Raw genomic sequence first — 15,484 nt, 5'->3', positions numbered from 1 at the left:
TGCTGTTGTCCCAGTTCCAGTGCTCAGTGCTGCCTTTGGCACCTGGGGACAGGGCATTCTGCTGTCTGACACTGCAGCTTTGTAGCTGGGGCAGCATTTCCTGACAAGAACTGCACATCCTTTTGTCCCTGCATCTATCTGCACCCCAAGCCCATCCACGCCCCAGCAGCCACATGCTGGTGTGCCAAGGAGGTGCCAGCAGCCCAACCCTGCGGCCTTTGTGCGAGCTGCCCCGCAGAACACTTGGCTTTTGGACACGTGCTGAACCTCTTCACACACCCTGCAAGGGCTGGTCCCTGTCCAAAGTCCCTCCCTGGATCTGCTGGAGTTGCAGACACTGCCAGTGGCATCGGGCTGTCGGATCCCACCATGAAGGTCCTGGCAGCCCTCACCCTCTGCCTCTGGGCAGGGCTCAGCACTGCTGTCATCCCAGGTGGGGACAGGGATGGGGACGGGTGCCCCCAGCTGCAGGTGGTGTCCGGGGAAGCAGATCATCAGCCTGGCTGGCCACAGGGAGAGCTTGGGGAGGGAAGCAGGGGCTGCCCAATTCTGCAAGGGTGAATAGGGTTTAACTTTGCTTTTCTGGAGTCCTTGAGCCAGTTTTTCCCTGGCTTTCTGCTTGTTTCTGGGCTGGAGGCTGGGCTGGGGGAAGCGCCTGTATCCTCTGTCACCACCCAATTGCCATGGATTTGACCCCATCCCACCTGCCAGATAACTCCCCATCGTGTCTGGTTTTGCTGCCTCCCTCCTTCTCTGCCTCAGAACCCCAGCCCAGGCAGTAGGTGCAAGCCTGCATGGTCTCCTCCCACCCCAAATAGCACCCTGAACCCCTTGGTCCACGTTAGAGAAGGCCCCAGCATGGGGATGCCCAGGGAATGAGTATCCCTGCTGGTGTGCCCCCCGGGAGGCAGGTGCTGGTGAGCTGGGACTCACAGGTGTTTGCCCTGTCCTAGAGGAGGAGGAGAATCCATCCTTCTGGTACAAGCAGGCAGCTGCGGCCATCGACGCCTCCTTGAAAATCCAGCCCAGGATAGGCCAAGCCAAAAACCTCATTCTCTTCCTGGGGGATGGTGAGTCCTGTTGGCACCCCTGGCAGGCAGGCTGGTATGGCCAGTGCTCTGCTGAGTGGGGTGTGGGGAGGGCACCTGGTCCAGAGGGTGACCAGGACCCTCTCTCCTTGCCCAGGGTTTGGGATCCCCACCATCACGGCCACTCGCATCCTCAAGGGGCAGCAACAGGGGAAGCTGGGCCCTGAGACCCCTCTTGCACTGGATGCTTTCCCCTACGTGGCTCTCTCCAAGGTAAATCCCACCATGCTGGACAGGGGCTAGAGTGATCCCAGGCATGGGGCCATGGTGATGCCCATGGGGCTGCTGGCAGCACAAGGATGCACGTATGCAGTGTGTGGGGTCCATGCCCATCCCACACTTGTCCCTGGGTGAGCAATGAGTGCAGCAGGGAGTGCTGGGGGAGCACCCCGCTGTGTGCTTCTGCCAACTGCCCCCTGCCCTGACCCCCTCTGTCCTTGGCAGACGTACAACGTGGACCGGCAGGTCCCTGACAGTGCAGGCACAGCCACAGCCTATCTCTGTGGGGTGAAGGGCAACTACCAGACAGTGGGGCTGAGCGCGGCCGCCCGCTACTCGCAGTGCAACACCACCGCGGGCAACGAGGTGATCTCAGTGCTGGAGCAAGCCCGCAAAGCTGGTAACAGGGGCTGCAGGGCTGGAGGGACCCCACAGGGACAAGGGATATCACACTGGGGGCTTTCACCCATGAGCATCCCATAGCCGGATCATGGGAACCCTGTTACCCTTCATGGGGTCTGATGACTGGGGGGTTGGCAGGGAAGGCGGTGGGCATTGTGACGACGACGCGGGTGCAGCACGCGTCACCCTCGGGGACCTACGCCCACGTGGTGAACCGTAACTGGTATGCGGACGCCAGCATGCCTGCGGATGCACGGCAGGAGGGATGCAAGGACATCGCCTGGCAGCTGGTCCACAACGTCGACATCAACGTGAGTGCCCGTGTGTGGGACGGGGGGAGCAGGGCCAGACACTCCCCCCCACCCCAGGACAGCCCCATTAACACTGCACCTGTCTCACCCCCTCCAGGTGATCCTGGGAGGTGGTCGAAAATACATGACCCCTGTGGAGACCCCAGACCCTGAGTATCCCACGAACAGCCAGCAGAATGGGATACGGGAGGATGGGATAAACCTTATTGACACATGGCTGGAGGCGCGGCCGGTGGGTGACACAGCAGGGACCGTCCTCTGCCCACTGCCCCTGGCACAGGTCCAGGCACCCACTAACCCCCCTGTGGGATTCGCCCACAGGGTGCCCGCTATGTCTGGAACAAGACAGAGATGCTGGCTGCTGCTGCCAACCCCAGTGTGAATTATCTGATGGGTAACAAATGTGCCATGTGCCAGGACTCAACAGGCACCAGGACACATGAAGGCACTGAGGTTGTCTCCAACGTGTCCCCTCCCAGGTCTCTTTGAACCCGGGGACATGAAGTACAGCCTGGTGCGTAACACCACCCTGGACCCCTCGCTCACCGAGATGATGGAGGCGGCTATCACCATCCTGAGCAGGAACCCTGAAGGCTTCTACCTCTTTGTGGAAGATAAGTTGGGGCTGGTGCCGCTGGGGCTGGTGAGAGGGGTGGTCCCACGTCCCAGGGCGGGGGTAGGAGCTGGGGGTGCTGCCCTCAGTCCCAGCCCACCGCGAGTGCCCATCTGCAGGCGGCAGGATCGACCACGGCCACCACGAAGGGGCAGCCCAGAAGGCGCTGACAGAGGCAGTGGAGTTTGACCAGGCCATCGAGCGGGCAGGGGTCCTGACAGACGAGGCACAGACCCTCACCGTTGTCACCGCCGACCACTCGCACGTCTTCTCCTTCGGTGGCTACACCCTGCGTGGCTCCTCCATCTTCGGTGGGGCTCTGCCCTGTGCTGGGCACTGCTGGCTCTGCGGCACCCTGACTGTGGCCAGAGGGGTGATACAGGCTTTCCTTGGCTGATCCTTCCCTTCCATCACCCCCTCCCCAGGTTTGGCCCCCTCACTATCCAGTGATGGGAAGAACTACACATCCATCCTCTATGGGAATGGGCCAGGCTACCCGGGCCCCAACCGGCCTGACGTGGATCATGACACAGCCAGTGAGGGCACAGAGACCATGGTTGGGTGATGGGGTGGGGCTGGGGGCCATCACTGGCCCCCACTTATCCCCTTCTCTACTCTCTGCAGTGCAGTTCGAGTACCTGCAGCAGGCGGCCGTGCCCCTTGACTCGGAGACCCACGGTGGTGAGGACGTGGCCATTCTGGCCAAGGGCCCCATGGCCCACCTCTTCCATGGGGTGCAGGAGCAGACCTATGTGGCCCATGTCATGGCCTATGCCGCCTGCCTTGAGCCCTACACCGACTGCCGCCAGCGGAACTCTGCCCCTAGCACCCGTGCCACCACCCTGGCCCTGCTCCTGCCCATCCTCCTCCTGCCCCTCTTCCACTGATTCTGTGTCCCTAGGGCACCCAATGGGAGCTGCCAGACCTGTGTTCTCTCCCCTCCTCACGGTGTGGCACCTGCAGCTTTCTGAAGCACCTCTGGTCCGGATGCAGCAGCCAAAGGGTCACCAAACCCTGAGCGTGGGGTGGGTCCTACACCACCCGCACAGGGAGTGTTAAATAAACATGGGGTGTGACACTGGTGAGACAAGCATGTTAGCAGTGTGGGGGTGCTGTGTGGGCAGGGCTGGGGGTGCTGCCCACTGCTCCCATATACGAGCCACGGCCCCTTGCAACCGCCCGGCATATCCAGTGCTTTATTGACCAGAAACAGCAGCAAAAAATACAGCAGATGTCTGTGTTCCCAGGCAGGCTGGCATTGCCTGGCCCCCAGCTCTGCCACTCTCCCCCCCCCCAACTGGCAGGGCTGGTGAGGGGCCAGGATGGGGCTGGCATGGGGGATGCCAGGGAGGGCACAGAGGAGGGGAGACTTTTGGCATGGGGCAGCCCCATTGTGACTGTGGATTGCTCTCCCTGCCTTGATGGATGCTGGGCTGGATGTGGTAGGGCTCGGTGAAGGGTTTGGGGTGGGTGGACAGAAGATGGAGTACGGGGTTGCCTGGACGTGCCCTCATTCCTCCATGGGGACTGAGGGCCCCCCAGTGCACAGGGCAGTGAGTAGGAAGGGGATGGGCAGGAGGCAGTTGCCCAACAAGTGTTTCCCCGCTGCCTCCACCCCTATGGCAGGTGCTTGTCTTTGGGGTGATCCCCTATGTCATCTGGGGGTGCCCCTTATGCCTGAAGAGTAGGAAGGGGAGATGGAAAGGTGGGGAGTGGGCACAGGGTGGCACTCAGGCAGGGATGGGGATGGGGGCTGCCAGCCTGCCAGAGGGGGATCGGCCTCACCACACTGAGCACTTGTGCACCGGGTTCATGGGAGAGTTCTTGGGGCAGTGGAAAACCCGTCCAAACTCCTCAAACTGCGAGACACTGCCCAGGACCCTGCCAGGAGAGGAGGGCACCTCAGAGCTGGGCACTCCCTGCCCCTGCTGATGCCATGGGTCCTGCTGAGGGCACCTGCTCATCCCAGCACTACCCCATCCCCTCCCCCAGGGATATCCACCCAAAATCTGGTGGCACCAGCACCCCAAAGGTTGCCCACCCCGTTTTGTATGTCACTGACAGCTGTGGAGGAGGCTGGCACCCACCGTGCCCCTTCCATTTCGGGAGCACCCGGTACCTGTAGTGCTCGGGGGCGTGCTTGTCTGTCAGCACCTGCAGGTAGATGGACTGGGATCGCCGCTTGATGCACCAGTTCTGCAGGGGAGAAAGGTTTCATGGGTGAGCCAGATGGGGCACCCAAGGTCCTGGCACCTACTGGGGCACAGTGGCCCTTCTGGCTGCTGGGGGTTTAGGCCAGTGATGCCTCAGTTGTAATTGTTATTGTAGAGTCTCCCAGGAGCCTGTGTATGTGGTACAGGTGGGTTGAGAGAGTGTGGAGGCATGTTTGTTGTTATAGGGTCTCCTGGTTTGTGAGCTGCCTGGCTGTAGGGTTCTCCTAGAAGTTTGGGATCATGTGTATTTATTAGTATGGGGCTTCTGGAGATGATGGGGGACACACACGTTTGTTATTGTAGGGTCCCCAGGAGCAACGGGGCAATGTGGGGTGCTCTGTGCAGGGCTGTGCCTGGTACCCTGAGACCAGGACCTGCTGATGCAGCTGAGCCTGACTCCTGGCTATTGGCACTGGGTCCCCCAGGGCTGTCTCACCATCCCTTTGGGTCACCCACACAGGGCCACCCACACTCCTGCCCCAGTACCTGTTACATGTGGGAAGGGCAAGGGCTCACCTGGGCAAAGGCGATGAAGAAGAGCTGGTCATGTGTGTATTTCATGTGGTGCAGGGGATGCTCAGGTCCGTGCTCCCGCACCCACTTCTGGTAGGCCTGGAGAACAAAGGGTGCCCTCAGCATGGCCTCCTCCAAACCCACCCTGAACCCACCCCTCAGGGCCCCCAGCAACCAGCAAGCAGGATCATGCCCACTCCCTGCTGCAGGGAGCAAGGAGGGGCTGGGGGATCACTCAGTGGGGATGGCAAAAGTAGCTCCCCCATGGCTGTGACACCCCAGGGTGGGGGGACACTTACGTAGTAGGCGAGTTTGAGCCCCCCCATGTCAGCGATGTTCTCCCCCAGTGTGTGTTTGCCGTTCACCTGGCAAGAGAAATGACAGGGTGAACAGAGATGTCCCCTCAGCCAGGCATCCCCCCATCCCCATCCTGGCACATAGGCTGTTCCTCAGTTGCCCCCACTCAGCACCCTGAGGAATTTCCAAGCTGACCTGTGATGAGTTGCTGGGTCTCAGGGCTGGGCAGAGCAGAGCCAGGCTCTCCTGCAGGCACCCAGCCATGGCAACAGAGCAGCAGGGCCCCCCCATGGGGCAGTGTGTGCCCTGGGGGGCATTGCCCAGCAGGTGAGGGGCATCTCACCCGCTGGTTGTAGACAGTGAAGTTGTCGTAGAGGTTGACGATACACTGCGCCTTCTTCAGGAACTTGCTGTACGACCGCTCCGTCCACCAGTGCACCAGGTTCCCGTGCCGGTCGTACTGTCCCCCTGCCAAGGCAACCTCCAGTAGTCCCGAGGGACCCAGGCATCCTGCCTGGCTGCCCCCAGCCCACCCACCTCCCACCCTGGCATGATATAGGGGGGACGCTCACCCCAGTCATCGTAGCCGTGGGTCAGCTCATGCCCAATGATGGTGCCAATCCCACCATAGTTCAGCGACCTGTTGGGTGGGGAACAGGGGTGAGAGGGTGGAGAGCAAGATGGTGGCAGGGATGGTGGTGACCCCAGGACATTGGCACCCCATCGCCCACCCTGACACCCCCCCGGCCACCCCCCAGCCCCACACTCACTGTGGGAACTCAGGGTCATAGAGGGTGGGCTGCAGGATGCCAGCAGGGAACACTGGGGACAGAGAGGAACATTGCACTGGGGGTTACCCTGCCCTGTACCCACCCACAGCACCAGCCAGTGCCAGGAGATTCTGGGCTCTGCCCCCACCCCAGATCCTTGCCACTCCCCCACCCCAGGGGCTGATCAGGGGATGGGCAGTGCTCACCCATCTGGTTCTTGTTGGGCAGGTAGTAGGCATTCAGTGCTTGGGGAGGCAGCAGCCACCTGCAAGGAGAGACAGTGGTGCCGGGCTGCAGGGGCACCAAGGGGCATGGAAAGGCCGCCCCTCTGCACAGCTGGGGAAAAAGGGGGCATTCCTGGCTTGTCCTGTGCCCTTCACCCTGTGGGGTGCAACTGGGCATGGAAACAGGGGGCATTGGTGGGGCCATGCTGTGCCCCCTCATGTTCCTCCCAGGGCAAGGGGATACCCACGCGGATTTGTCCACCTCCTGCCGGATCTTCTTCACTGAGAGCCTGATGCCAAAGGCGATGCTGTTAAGGATGTTCTTGAAGTAGGTCTTCTCATCCACCTCAAACTGGGGGCACAGTCATATCAGAGGGGATACCAGCCCCAAGTCCATGGTTAGCAGGGCTGGAACATCCTCCCACCCCCATGAGCCTTAGTGAGAGAGAGTGTGGGGTTGTGGCCGTGGGCTGGATATGGCACAAATTTGTCCTCATGTCCCATGCTGTGTGCCCACAGGGACAGCTGCTTCTCCATCAGCTCTGTGGAGTCCCTGGGTCATGCTGGCAATCCCAGCCCTTGCTGAGAATGAGGCTAAGCTCGGCGGGTTGCAATGTGGGGAAGAAGACACCATCCCAGACCCCAGAGAGAGTATGGGGCACCCTGCCAGTGGTGGGCACAATGAGCATGAGGAGGTGGCTTGTTTTAGGGTGGCATCTCTGCAGACCCTGATGTGGGGAACACCTTCCCCCTACACATGTCCCCTCCCCCATGTGCTCCTGGGCCATTCCTTGCCTCATACTCCTTGTCAATGGCCTCTGGCTTCAGCAGGAAATCAGGGTACCCAATCATCACCATCATGTACCGGAGCTGTAGGCAAAGTGAGTGGTGGTTTCAGGCCCCCACCCCAGGCTGGTGATGGGGGGAAGGACAGTGGTTCATTCTGGTGGCCACTACCTTCGCTCTGGCCGCTCTCCGTGTCTCCTCATCCATCCAGTCCAGCTCATCCAGGCGGTGATCCAGGATGTATTTGATATCCTCCACCAGCTGTTGCACCTGTGATGGATCACCACAGTGCTGGTACAGCATCCTCACCGTCCATCACCCGCCACACAGCCCTCAGTAGGGTGCTGGGTGGCAGTGGCACTTTGGTAAGGTGACAGGAGGGTTGTGGTGGCTTCATGCCCATAGGCAGCATCACCTACCTTGGCTTTGCTGGCAGAGGAGAAGTGCTCCTCAACGAAGAGGGCACCCAGGGCCATGCCGAAGTGCTTGTTGGCCTGGCTCAGGCAGATCTTACCCCGCTCAAGCTGCTTCTCGTTGCCCTCCATCTCCTTGGAGAGCTCGTGGATGGCGTCGCGGAAGGGGGTGGAGAGGTGCTCGCTCAGCACCACCACGATGCGCCACAGCATGTAGTTGTGAAGGATCCTGGTGACAGGGGGCAAGATCAGCCCTGGGCATGTCCTCGGGCACACAGGGAGGGCAGGAGCATGTGCCAGGATGGGGATACCCCTGCTCGGGGACACAGGGGGGCCATGGCCTGTGGGGACACAGGAACAGTCTGGCACCATGTCCCTCCCGAATGTGTGATGAGCCTGGTAACCTCTAGCATGGGTGGCCCAGTGGGTGTCCAGACATGACCAGGATGCTGTGGGGCTCACAACAGTGCCTTCTCCCAGGAGATTTCTCAGGTTACTTGTGCCCAGCCCAGCCTTCCCAGGAAGAAGGTGATGGAGGGGGAGGACCAGCCACAGACACCCTGTGCCAGGCTGGGAAAGGTGCCGGGGGCACAGGGGGTGCCAACCCCCCTCACCTGCTGGGTGTCACACGGATGAGGTCGGACACCTTGTGCATGTAGTCGGCGGCCAGCAGCACCACCTCCTCCTCCTCCGAGAAGTTGTCGTGGAAGATGCGGTCCAGCAAGCGCTTCCACTTGAGCTGCCGGGTCAGGCACTGTCAGGGGGGCACAGGGACCCCCATTCCTTGCCACCCCCTCCCACCCACGAAAGTGCAAGGTGGATTCATCACCCTCAAGTAAACTTAACTAGGGGCAAAAGGGGGGGTGAAGCAAGGGCGTGGAGCAGGGGGACAGGGACAAATGTGGGGCACAGGGCAGATGGGGGAAAGGGGTGACAGGCTGGCACGAGGGGTACTCACCGTAGGGGTGATGCGCTGCAGCTCACCCAGGGTCACTTTGTGGTACATGCTGCTGACATCCCTCCGCACGTCATCGTACTCAGACACTGTGATCTGCACAGAGTGGGCATGGCTGTCACCATCCCACTGCCCACCCTGAGGGTGACACAGGGATAGGGCGCTGGGATGGGGCACAGCTCTGGGGCACGAGGGGTTACTGACCCACATCCTTCCCACTCCCTACCCCAGGAACCCTCTGCTGCCAGCGGAGCTGATCGTAGCGTCCTCAAGGAACTGGGGTACCCGAGGGATGGGTACAGGGGTCCCACAAGGACCAAACTGGGGTTTCCAAGACCTTGGTATGAAGTCCCCCAGGGCCTAGAGTGGGTTCACAAGGGTGGATGTGGGGCTGGAGTGGTTGTCCCAAGGGCTGGAACTGGGGGTTCTCAAGATGTGGGGCTCAGTCCCCGAGGCTCCACCATGGGGTCCTCAAGGGGCTGAGTTCCCCTAGGGCCAGGCATGAAGGTCCCCAAGAGCTGGAGAGGAGGAATTGTAATGGGGTCCCTTAGGACCAGACATGAAGGGCCCCAAAAATTTGTAAGTGGGGTGTCCAAGGACTGGGCAAGGGCACCCAAAGCCCAGGGCAGGCATCCCCCTCACGTTGGCAAGGTGCTGCTCCAGCTGCAGGATCTCCTGGGCTTTCTGCTCCACATTCTCAGCCCCCAGGAGGGTGAGCAGTCGCTCCATGAACACCCGGTATGCAGCCAGGATCTGTGTGGAGGGAAGGGATGCTGAGTGCCATCCCACACTGCCCTGCAGTACCCCAGCCCCTGGCATTGCTGCAGTGGGATGCCCTCTGTCTGACACCTCATGCTGGTGCTGGTCTCTCTCCTAGTGTCCCAGTGGCAACAGTGTGCCCCCCTCACCTTCTCGCTCTCCTCATCCTGCCCCAGGTAGAGGGTCCGTTCAGGAAGAGTCAGCCCATCCTGGTCGATCTGGGGGGGACAGACGGGGGCAGTGGGTGAGCAGAGGAAGGGGGCTGTGCTGAACCAGGCACTCCTCACCTTCTCCTGTATTGCAGTGTGCTCCTGGTGCCCCTGGAGCCATAGGGTGGCAGTGTAGTGGAACAGCCACAGGCATGTCGGTGCCTCAGTTTCCCTCCTGCTAGAGGCTGCTGGAGCTGCACTGGGCAGCATACAATGGGGTGGGAGTGCTGGGTGAGGGGCAGGCCCCTGCTCCAGGGCCTGACTGGCACCCAGGCTGCCCCATAGTCTGCCCTATGATGCCACCACACTCCACCCCAACCCTGCTCAATGGTATCCCCACACCTGCCCCATGGCCAGCACCAGTCCTGTGCTGTGTCCTGCCCCATGAGGAGCCACAAGGATGAGCTGCCTGGACACCCTCACTCTCCAAACACAACCCCTGCTATCCTGTAGCCACAGGCACAGCCTCTAACACATACACACACCTGAACACACTTGCATATATGTGTACACATGCACCTGTAACTCATCCCTCACAACATATGCCTATGGATACTCACACCCCTATGCATGCATCCATCTTACTCCCCCTCCGTGCACACGCACACAGACAGGCACAGACCCACCCACACCCTCCCCTTCCCTCTGTCTCAGCCTCCCGTGTCCCACACACACGGGCACCCTCAGCCTTTCTCCATCACCTCCCTCATCACCCCCTGCCCTCTTTGCTTTCCCACACGGGCGCTGCCACACCTGCAGCCCTCACACACCCCCTCAGCCCCCTCGCACACCTCCTGTCACGGTCACACCCATCGCACACCCACCTCCAATCACACCCACTACACACACACATTCGCCCCCGACACACACACACCGCTCCCCCAAGCCCCGACCCCCAGCCCAGGCTGTCACACCCATCTCCTCCCACTCACTCCCAAGGTGTCCCACCGCGCACACCGGACCCCGCTCAGCCCGCCCACCCTTTCCCTGTGACACACGCTCCCTCTAGTGTACACTCGCGCGGCCCGGAGCCGCCACCGCGCCTCCCTGGCCCCGCACACTCACTCACTCTCTCATTCACATTCACACGCCCCAGCCCCACCATCTCACAGAGAACGGGGCGGCTCATCCCCACTGCTGTGTCCTCCCAGTGCTCCTGCCAGCACCAACACCACATCCCCGCCATGCTGTCACCACGAACACCCATGTCCCTGTTACACCCACCCCGTCCCTGTTATGCCCACCCTGTCCCTGCTATGCCCACCCTGTCCCTGCTATGCCCACCCTGTCCCGTCTATGCCCATCTCCGTGCCCACCATGGCATCTCTGCTGTGCCACTGCTGTGCTCCCATCATGCCCACCACTGCACCCCCATGCCCACTGGGGTGCTTGAGGCTTGGCCACCCTGGCAAAGCCCACCCGTGCCCTGGTGGCACCACAGGGCAAAGAGCATGGGTTGGAAGGAGTGGGAAAAGCTGACAAAGCCATGGGCAGATGCCCTGGCACCCTGGCATAGTGCCGTGGGGTCAGTGGGCAAGCCCCAGGCAGAGGCTAACCCAAGTACAGATGGCATCCAGAATGCCAAGGTGAGGGGCTTGGCTGCCAGCACTCTGGAGACCCTGGTGCCCTGCTGGGCTGTCCTCAGCACCCAGGTGAGCAGCACTGCCTCACCCTGGGCATCCCCCTGCCCATATCCCTAACCCTGTCCAAGACATGCCACCCTCACCCCAGGGCAGCCTGACACAGGGATCCCATGGTGGGGAGGCAGGAGGGTCCCCAGGGACAGAGGGAGTCCCCAGCCCAGCCGTATGCTGCAGCTAAGTCCACATGCCCAGTGCCACTGCAACAAAGACAGTGACATCAGGCAGGTGTCACCAGCACTGGTGGGTAGCTAGTGTGGGGGGCAGCCCCAGGGGCAGGGTGCCCTCACCCGGATGATGTAGCGGGAGGTGTTCCTCTCGTCCAGGCTGACAGTGAGGGAGAAGAGCACGGCAGCGCTGTAGACACCCTGCGTCTTGTAGAGCAGCTCGTTGATGTCCCCGCGGTCCGGAGGGGCGTCCCAGCCACCGCACTCCGCGATGACCTCCAGCATGGGCCGGGGGCCAAGACGGTCGATCTCAGCCCTGTCCAGGCACGAACGGAAAAACTCCTTGACCTTCCTCTCGGCTGAGGCAGGGGCTCGGCGCCGCACAGGGCGGCTCAGCAGAGCCCGCAGCTTCGCTTCGTTCTGCTCGGCGATGGCCCCGATGGTGCCATACACCAGCTTGTCCTCAGGGATGCCGTGCCTCCGGAGCCAGCCACCACAGGCAAAGGAGTAGAAGTCCTGGCAAGGGTCGATGGTAGCATCCATGTTGGCGCTGAGGAAGCGGGACGCCCGCAGGAAGGCCTTCTTCTCCTGGCACCCCTCCAGACAGTAGCTGTCCCCTTCAGCTGCCAGGTACTTGAGGACCAACATGCACGTCAAGATGACGCAGAGACCCGCAGCAAACACCAGCCCTGAGAGCAAACAGACCTCCCGGCGGCTCCAGCGTGGCAGCCCCCCGCGGCGCTTCTTGGCCCCTGTGCCCAGCTGGAGGGCAAAGCCATTGGGCAGGGTGCCACTCTGGTACTTGCTCACGTACTTCACCTCCTGAAACTCATCATAGTGTGCTGTCAAGGAGTAGGTCTTCTCCATGGTCAGGAATGAGGCTCCCTGCCGGCAGCACGGGTGCAGGGGGCTCAGGGCAGGTGGAGGGCAGGCTCAGGCACCCCACGGTTCATGCTGGAACTGTGCCTGGCACAGGGAGGCGGTGGAGGGTGTCCGGGTGAGTCAGGAAGCTCCTGGAAAAGGCAGAGGAGATGGTTGAGGGGGGGAATTGGGAGGAGCAAGGGCGGGGGGGTTGCTTCTTGTCGTCATTGCTGTCTGCATCACCATCCCTGCCTGTGTGCCCCACTGGTGGTGCTTGGACTGGCCCCAGTGCCAGGAGCTTGGTGGCAGCTCTATCCCATGGCTGTCCCCTCTGTCAGCTCCTTTGGTGGCAGGGCAGGGTCCTGCCTCCATGATCCCAGGCAGGTTTCAGTCCCTGGCACAGCTTTATCTCGCATACATCTCATGCCCACATAGCACACCAGCAAGAGTATCCACACTGGGTGAATATTCAGGAGGGTCCAGTGAGCCCATCCTCACCTTGAGAACCCTTCCTGACCACGGGGTGCACAGGGCTGCCAGTCCCTCTGGGTGGGGTATGGATGGGGTGAGCAGCTTGGGGAAGAGGGGCTTTGGGGAGATTTATGAGGGGAGGCATTGGGTTGGAGTGTCGTGGGTTGGGTCAGATTGCATGTCCCTGTGCTGTGCCATTGTATTGTGTTGGGTTGGGTGCTGGTGTGCCGTGTTGCATTGTGTTGTGTCAAATTGTGGTGTGGTGCGTGATGTGTGAGCAAAGTTAATTCCAGTCTGTGGGGAGCCCTGGACCCTCTGGACATCTCACAGCACTCTCACAAAAGCACCACCACCATCCACCCAACTGCTCTCCACTGGCTGGTGCCCGATGGGCAGGGGTGTCTATGAGGGGTGACTGGGGAGGAGGGGGTCTGCCCATGGGGAAAGGAGGGTGGGGACACAGATGAGTTGTGAGCGTGATTTCAAAAGGAGATCCTGCGTCTCGCATGGTGCAGAATGGCATCCGGATTTGCAGGTGGGGGAGGACAGGCTGGGGACAAAGAGCCTCTCGGGAGGTGGTCAGTATCCCCGCGGCAGGGCCGCACCGCGCCCCCCACCCCCGTTCCCTCCGCAACTTGGGCAAAGTTGTGCCCCGGCGCCGCAGACTGGCGGTGCCCGTGCCGGAAAGCTGCCGCCGTCGGAAAGTTAGCGGGGACGGCAGCGAGCACGGCGGGGCGCGGGGCGGGGAGGGGACTGGCCGGGAAGCTCGGAGGATGCTGCTCGAGATGCTGCCCAAGATGCTCGGGGGATGCTCAGGGGTGCCCGGGGGACGCTGCCCAGGATTCACGGGGGATGCTGCCCGCGATGCTCGGAGGACGCTGCCCAGAATGCTCGGGAAGGTGCTTGCCGGGATGGTAGGGAGATGCTCAGAAGGTGCTCGCCAGGATGATGCCAGTGATGCTCGGGGGTCGAGGGCTTCTCGAGGGATGCTCGGGAAGTGCTCCCCAGGATGACGCCCGTGATATTCGGGCGATGCTCGCAGAGTGCTCGCCGGCAGGCTTGGGATCTGCTCCCCGGGCTGCTCGCGGGGTGCTCACCGAGGTGCTCGGGGGATGCTGAGGGTATGTGCTTCGGTCTGCTGCCCGGGATGTCCGCGGGTGCTCGGGGATCGCTCGCCGTTTGCTCACCGACACACTTGGGGGATGCTCCCGGGATGATGGGGGGATGCTGCCCGGGATGCTCGGGGACGCTGTCCGGGATGCTCGAGGGGTTCTGGGGGGTGCTCACCGGCTCTCCCGGGGGGTGTCAGGAGGCTGCCGGGGGCTGGCCGGCCCCGCGCTGCCCGTCCGGCTGCGCGCCCCGCGCTCCGCTCCGCGCCCCGCGCCGCGGCTGGCGGAGCGGCGGGGCCGGAGGGAGGCGGCGGGGCGGGGAGGGGGTGGTGTCTCCAGCCCGGCTCTCCCGCAGGCCAGGCTCCATTAACGAGATTATTATGCAAATGGAGCAGCCCTGTGCCACCCGCCAGCCTTACCTCATCCCCGCCGGCGGGGAGGCAGAGCAAGGGGGTCCCTCGGCTCCCCACCCCGCGGGGATGGCACGCGGCTGGCAGTGCCATTCCGCCTGGCATTGCCCGTCCGGGGACCCTGCTGCCACTCCCCGGGCAGCCGGGCACCCCCGAGGGGCACGGGTGGGCACGGCCGACGGCCGGTGCCAGGAGCATCCCGGCGGCTCGGCACCCCCCGCCCTACATAGGCACCCAGGGGGGCCCGTCCCGTCCTGCCAGGGTGGGTGCAAGGGGACAGGACTGTGAGTGGGCAGGAGACAGAGCCTGAGAGGCTCCGGGTGAGAGGGTGGGCACGGGGGTGGCATGGGGTGGCATAGGGAGGGGGCCGTGCGTTCACACACACACGCAAAGGTCCGGGAATATTAAACTGCATTGCAGATAAATCCCCAACATAAATATCGTGAGCTGCTCTGCCACGGGGGGGCCCAGCACGGAGATTTATAGCCCAGCAATTCCCACCGCCCGCGGTGGTCCCCTGCAGCGGCTGCATACCCCGGCCCCGCATGGCTGTCCTGCCTGCCATGCTCAGGGGTGCCCTGCTACCCTCCTCCCACCCCGTGCCAGCACATTCCCGGGTGCTCAGAGGGAGTTCTGAGTCTTCCTGAGTGCTGGGGTGGGACAGCACATACTGGGTGCTGTGCTACACATGGCATGGGGCCCTGGTTGCCATGGGATGGGTGGCTCAGTGATGTGGGATCCAGTGTCTAGTCCCTGTGGGCACCATGGGCTGGCCCCAGGCACAGCCCTCACTGCCTGGGGCAGCTGAATTTGCACTCTCCTATGCTGGGGTGCCAGGATGCTGGGCATGGCCTGGGCAAGGTGCCTTCTGTTGCAGCAGGCACACAACATCACCTGCACAGGTAGTGGCACACGTGTGCATCACATGTACACTCGCACACATTGACATGCACTTGCACAGACACACATGCTGCACCTCCACACACATATTCACACTCAGGCATTCACTGGCATCCACACATACCCTGGTACACTTACATGCACATTAGTGTGT

General features: G+C 62.2%; 2 protein-coding genes across 5 annotated transcripts; one reads left to right on the top strand and one right to left on the bottom strand.

Moving 5' to 3' along the window:
• The first annotated feature begins 282 nt into the window (after positions 1-282).
• On the top strand, positions 283-3,711 carry LOC135419567 (intestinal-type alkaline phosphatase-like). Its single transcript, XM_064666103.1, has 11 exons — positions 283-433; positions 954-1,070; positions 1,186-1,301; positions 1,533-1,707; positions 1,848-2,020; positions 2,118-2,252; positions 2,342-2,414; positions 2,500-2,634; positions 2,753-2,944; positions 3,059-3,169; positions 3,258-3,711. The coding sequence occupies exons 1-11, from the start codon at positions 370-372 to the stop codon at positions 3,518-3,520; spliced, it is 1,554 nt and encodes a 517-aa protein (XP_064522173.1). The 5' UTR covers positions 283-369; the 3' UTR covers positions 3,521-3,711.
• Positions 3,712-3,806: 95 nt separating this feature from the next.
• On the bottom strand, positions 3,807-14,298 carry ECEL1 (endothelin converting enzyme like 1). Of its 4 annotated transcripts, none has more exons than XM_064666101.1 (18): positions 14,199-14,298; positions 11,703-12,592; positions 9,713-9,781; positions 9,447-9,557; positions 8,808-8,900; positions 8,464-8,588; positions 7,856-8,078; positions 7,608-7,706; positions 7,446-7,520; positions 6,899-7,002; positions 6,633-6,691; positions 6,427-6,478; positions 6,229-6,296; positions 6,000-6,124; positions 5,659-5,724; positions 5,363-5,458; positions 4,753-4,829; positions 3,807-4,514 (listed from the first exon to the last, which is right to left on the bottom strand). In XM_064666101.1, the coding sequence occupies exons 2-18, from the start codon at positions 12,444-12,446 to the stop codon at positions 4,415-4,417; spliced, it is 2,286 nt and encodes a 761-aa protein (XP_064522171.1). In that variant the 5' UTR covers positions 12,447-12,592; positions 14,199-14,298; the 3' UTR covers positions 3,807-4,414. The 4 variants fall into 4 exon arrangements, with proteins under 4 accessions (XP_064522171.1, XP_064522169.1, XP_064522170.1 ...); XM_064666099.1 differs by having other exon boundaries at positions 14,009-14,287; XM_064666100.1 differs by having other exon boundaries at positions 14,099-14,287.
• Between the last annotated feature and the right edge of the window lie 1,186 nt (positions 14,299-15,484).

This window comes from Pseudopipra pipra, chromosome 10 (genome assembly GCF_036250125.1).
Source record: "Pseudopipra pipra isolate bDixPip1 chromosome 10, bDixPip1.hap1, whole genome shotgun sequence".
NCBI classification, from domain to species: domain Eukaryota; kingdom Metazoa; phylum Chordata; class Aves; order Passeriformes; family Pipridae; genus Pseudopipra; species Pseudopipra pipra.
Note: the sequence above shows the minus strand (reverse complement) of the source record. Positions and strands in the feature narration are given on the sequence as shown.

Coding starts and splice junctions, on each gene's coding strand:
- LOC135419567 (XM_064666103.1), top strand. CDS start 370: ATGAAGGTCCTGGCAGCCCTCACCCTCTGCCTCTGGGCAGGGCTCAGC. Junction 2,635..2,752: donor CTTCTACCTCTTTGTGGAAG/ATAAGTTGGGGC, acceptor GCCCATCTGCAG/GCGGCAGGATCGACCACGGC. Junction 3,170..3,257: donor CGTGGATCATGACACAGCCA/GTGAGGGCACAG, acceptor TACTCTCTGCAG/TGCAGTTCGAGTACCTGCAG.
- ECEL1 (XM_064666101.1), bottom strand. CDS start 12,446: ATGGAGAAGACCTACTCCTTGACAGCACACTATGATGAGTTTCAGGAG. Junction 9,782..11,702: donor CCTCCCGCTACATCATCCGG/GTGAGGGCACCC, acceptor TGTCCCCCCCAG/ATCGACCAGGATGGGCTGAC. Junction 7,003..7,445: donor CCATTGACAAGGAGTATGAG/GCAAGGAATGGC, acceptor CTGTGCCCCCAG/TTTGAGGTGGATGAGAAGAC.